The sequence below is a fragment of the Nannobrachium achirus genome, assembly GCF_963921795.1.
Source record: "Nannobrachium achirus genome assembly, chromosome: 16".
Classification (NCBI taxonomy): Eukaryota; Metazoa; Chordata; class Actinopteri; order Myctophiformes; family Myctophidae; genus Nannobrachium; species Nannobrachium achirus.
Window position 1 is genome coordinate 17,284,243 of NC_137823.1, and position 3,882 is coordinate 17,288,124.

General features: G+C 48.3%; 1 protein-coding gene across 1 annotated transcript; it reads right to left on the reverse strand.

Moving 5' to 3' along the window:
* Window positions 1-1,475: 1,475 nt before the first annotated feature.
* LOC308300847 (gametogenetin-binding protein 2-like) lies at window positions 1,476-3,482 on the reverse strand (the record flags this gene model as incomplete). The annotated part of the gene is made up of 1 exon (XM_080744743.1): window positions 1,476-3,482. The coding sequence occupies one exon, from the start codon at window positions 3,480-3,482 to the stop codon at window positions 1,476-1,478; it is 2,007 nt and encodes a 668-aa protein (XP_080600869.1).
* Window positions 3,483-3,882: the final 400 nt, after the last annotated feature.

Below are 3,882 nucleotides of genomic sequence, written 5' to 3' on the forward strand. Positions count from 1 at the left end.
GATGTCTGACATCAGAGTTTTCCGCAACCGGTACTGTGTGTGCAGAGATCTCCATATATGGGCATAAGGGGACAAAGGCAAACAGATGGTCAAAACGGGTCCTATGACAACAGGTATATTGGGGTGGGCATAAAATGTATGCCAGAATGCGGAGCTGATGTCTGACATCAGAGTTTTCCGCAACCGGTACTGTGTGTGCAGAGATCTCCATATATGGGCATAAGGGGACAAAGGCAAACAGATGGTCAAAACGGGTCCTATGACAACAGGTATATTGGGGTTTGCATTAAAGGGTGGGGACAAAGGCAAACAGATGGTCAAAACGTGTCCTATGACAACAGGTATATTGGGGTTTGCATTAAAGGGTGGGGCATTCATGGGGTCCGCTCCAAAAAAGAAACTGGGAGGATGACATGGATGACCTGGGAGGATGACTTGAATGATGCAGATTTAAGCAGGCTGTGTATTCTGCTTAAAGAAGAAACAAACAAAAACCGACAGAGATCTCATATATGGGCATAAAATGGACGCAGATAAACAGATATCTCCATATACGGGTATAAAGGGACACAGACAGACAGATACAGAGATCTCCATATATGGGCATAAAATGGACGCAAATAGACAGATATTTCCATATATGGGCATATATGGGCATAAAATGGACCCAGAACTATATCTGCAGTGATCTCCATATATGGACATAAAATGGACGCCAACAGACAGACAGATACAGATATCTCCATATATGGGCATAAATGGACACAGGCAAACAGATGGTCAAAACGGGTCCTATGACAACAGGTATAATGGGGTTTGCATTAAAGGGCAGGGCATTCATTCCCTATTTACATCGTTCCCAAGTTGGCCAGGTCGCCGACTAGATGCTGGGCCACCCGAAGGGCGGCCCAGCTTCTAGTAATATAAATGGATGTTTATTCTTTGTAAAATCTCTATATTTAGAATTTCTGTATACATTTATTGGTTTTATCACTACATGAACTGTCACAGAAGTAAACAAAAATACGACTACTTAAATATATCCCTAACGTCACAGCTTACAAGTTTGATTCACCAAATTCCTCTGTGCCCTTTATGAGACAAAACTAGGCTTTGTCAAAAGGAACCATTACAGGGTTGGAAGGTGGGAGAGAAAAGCATGAGTGCGCAAGCAAGAAGAGACGAATAGAAACTAAGAATCGCATTGAATTGAATTCAAACAAGTTACAAAATAGCTGAACAAGAGGTCATGAGTGCATGTTTTCCCATTGAACGAGCTGATGAGAGCAGCAGCTACTATCAGGGCCGCCCATTGGGAGAGGCGAAACAGGCGCTTACCTGGGGTGTCAGGTCTCCAAGGGCCCCAAGAAAACAATATTTTTTGGCCCCCGGGGGGTGCTGAATGCCAATCTCACCTGGGGCGTTAAATACTGTAGGCCATGATCGGCACTGGCTACTATTATTACTAGCAGTGGCTAGTAGTCATTCAACATTATAGGGTGGCTTACTCTGCTCAGTGTTTCACAGCAGTATTTGGTGAATTTGTCTTTCAAATGCTGACGGTACAGATCGCGATTGTTGTAGAAGGACTTGTTGCTTTCGACAAATGCCTGGATTTCATCCTGCGTTAGCCCGCCCTCATCCGATGTCACTTCAGAATCCTCCAGAAGCTCCAGCAGACTTTTTGTGTTGGTGTCCACCTGGCCACACATGTTGTCAAGATGATGGCTGAGGGTCTTCTGACGCCGTGCCCATGGTAACTGTGGCGAAATGCTTTCAAAAGTGCTGTCACACAAGGAGGAACACGCTTCTTTGTTTCGGGAAGGGTGTGAAGTTGTCGGACTGCGTTCCCTTGTGGTACCATCCGTCTCACACAACTCAGATGTTTGTCGCCGATCGATACATAAGCCATTGCCTTTTCTTTTCTTCTTTTTAATTTTGCACTTGGTGTTTCCTTCAGAGTTCGCCTGACACTCCACACGGCTGTCCACTCCATCCCCTTCCTTATCTTCTGCACAGTGGTGACCATGTGTATAATCTGCTTTGTCGTGGTTGCGTTGTGGTCCCTCAGTGCAGCCGACATCAGAGGCCACTCTTGAGACAGTCTCACTGCCTTCAACTGGGGTTGAACCCAGGATTGTGCACTCTGAGCAGTTACAGGGAGCGCTTCCATTGACAACAATAACCTCCCCGGTGCTGACCTCCTCTTCTTCATCCTGACTACCACAGGCATTGCAGGTGCTCACCACAGACTCAAACAAACCCTCGTCCAGACTTGTTTCCTTCTCCTCAGGTTCCTGCTTAGTCGATTCGGAAGCAATATTGTTTTTGCGACGGTTCTTTCGCTTTTGTCTCTTCTTCTCTTGCCTCAACTCTTTCGCCCTCTCTTCCTTGGAGAGCTCCTCGACGAGCCGCTCCAGTCGGCTGAACCCCTGCATCTTCTCCACAGCCGCCTCAAAACGTTTGCGCAGCGCATCGGTTCCCAGGTGGAAGAGCATCTGCCACGCCTGCTCCTCAGCCCTCAGTCTCTGCCAGATCTTGAGAAGCCGTTCATAAAAGAGGATTCCTAAGCAGGTCAGGACCTCTTCTTGCGCTGCGTCAATCGTCCTGGCATGCCTCTCGCTGCGTTCATAACGCCCTGTAATCTCAGGCTCGGCCCGGCCGAGGAGGTGGGCGATGAGGTCAGGCTCACAGCACATGTGGACATGGCATTCATGGAGGCAGCAGCGAAGACCCGCGTACAAGGCAGCACAGTAATCCTTCTCCTTACTACAGTCCAAGTCCCCCACTAAGATGTCGTATGCCCTGAGTACCCTATCTTGACAGTCCGGGCAAAACATGTGTTTGCACATGTATGTCTCTAGTGTATCTAAGAGACGGGCACTGTCAACGAGCACCAGCTCATCTCTGCACTCCTGAGACATCCACTCCCACACGTCCATCCAACGCCATCCATCCAACGGCTTGGGTCTGTGCGTGTCTAAGGAGTGCAGCTGACATCGCTTGTTCTTTTTGCTTTTTGGGATGGCGTCGATCACGTCATTCAGCTTTAACCCGTGGAAGTAGAAAAGAGAGTACAGTTTCTTCACGTCTTGCAAACAGGCCTTGGTGACAGAGAGCGTGCCTGTGGACGTCACGGTGAGAGGCTCCAGGGCAGGGCTCCCGGACTCCACCAGCTGGGAGAAGAGGCGCTCCACGCTCCGTCTGCAGCCCACACATGGCACCAGCTGGGACAGAGCACCGAACACCTCTTTGGATGTCACCGTCGTAGCAACGTTCAAGTCCTGTTGTTTCAATTTAGACAGGTTCTGGGCAAAGGTTTTTAGTTGAGAGTCATTAATCTGGTGGCTTTCAGCTTCCATGAGACCGTCTGACAATTCCATCACCAAAGTGAGACTATCATCAACATATAAGGGAATCTGCCTGGAGAGGAATGGAAAGTCCTCTTTCCCGTTCCTGCAAACAGCAACCAGACGCGCCATGTCTTCTTGTGCAGCGGTGCCAGCTGTGGAGAGTTGATGATTTGAATACAAAACAAACAAGTGAGACAGAGTAGTACAGCAGCGTACTGGCTAACCTCGACTTATACCCTCAAGCCCTCACTGACTGCACGGTAAGGCAGCGGTTTGGAATTGGGCCTCTGTGTGGGAGCAGATTCTGTGTGCACACTTGCGCTGTATAGATCAGGAAGTAGTTAAACCCATAGACTTATAGTAAAGTGGCAGCTCAGATGGTTCTGACAAGAACAGGGAGGATATTGATGACATCAGTGATCCATATATGGGACTATGAACACCTATATATGGAGGTAACCCTATCGTGTCACACGACTATGGTCATAGACGGTATGCATTGCCATGGCTGACTTCATGGCCCATACAA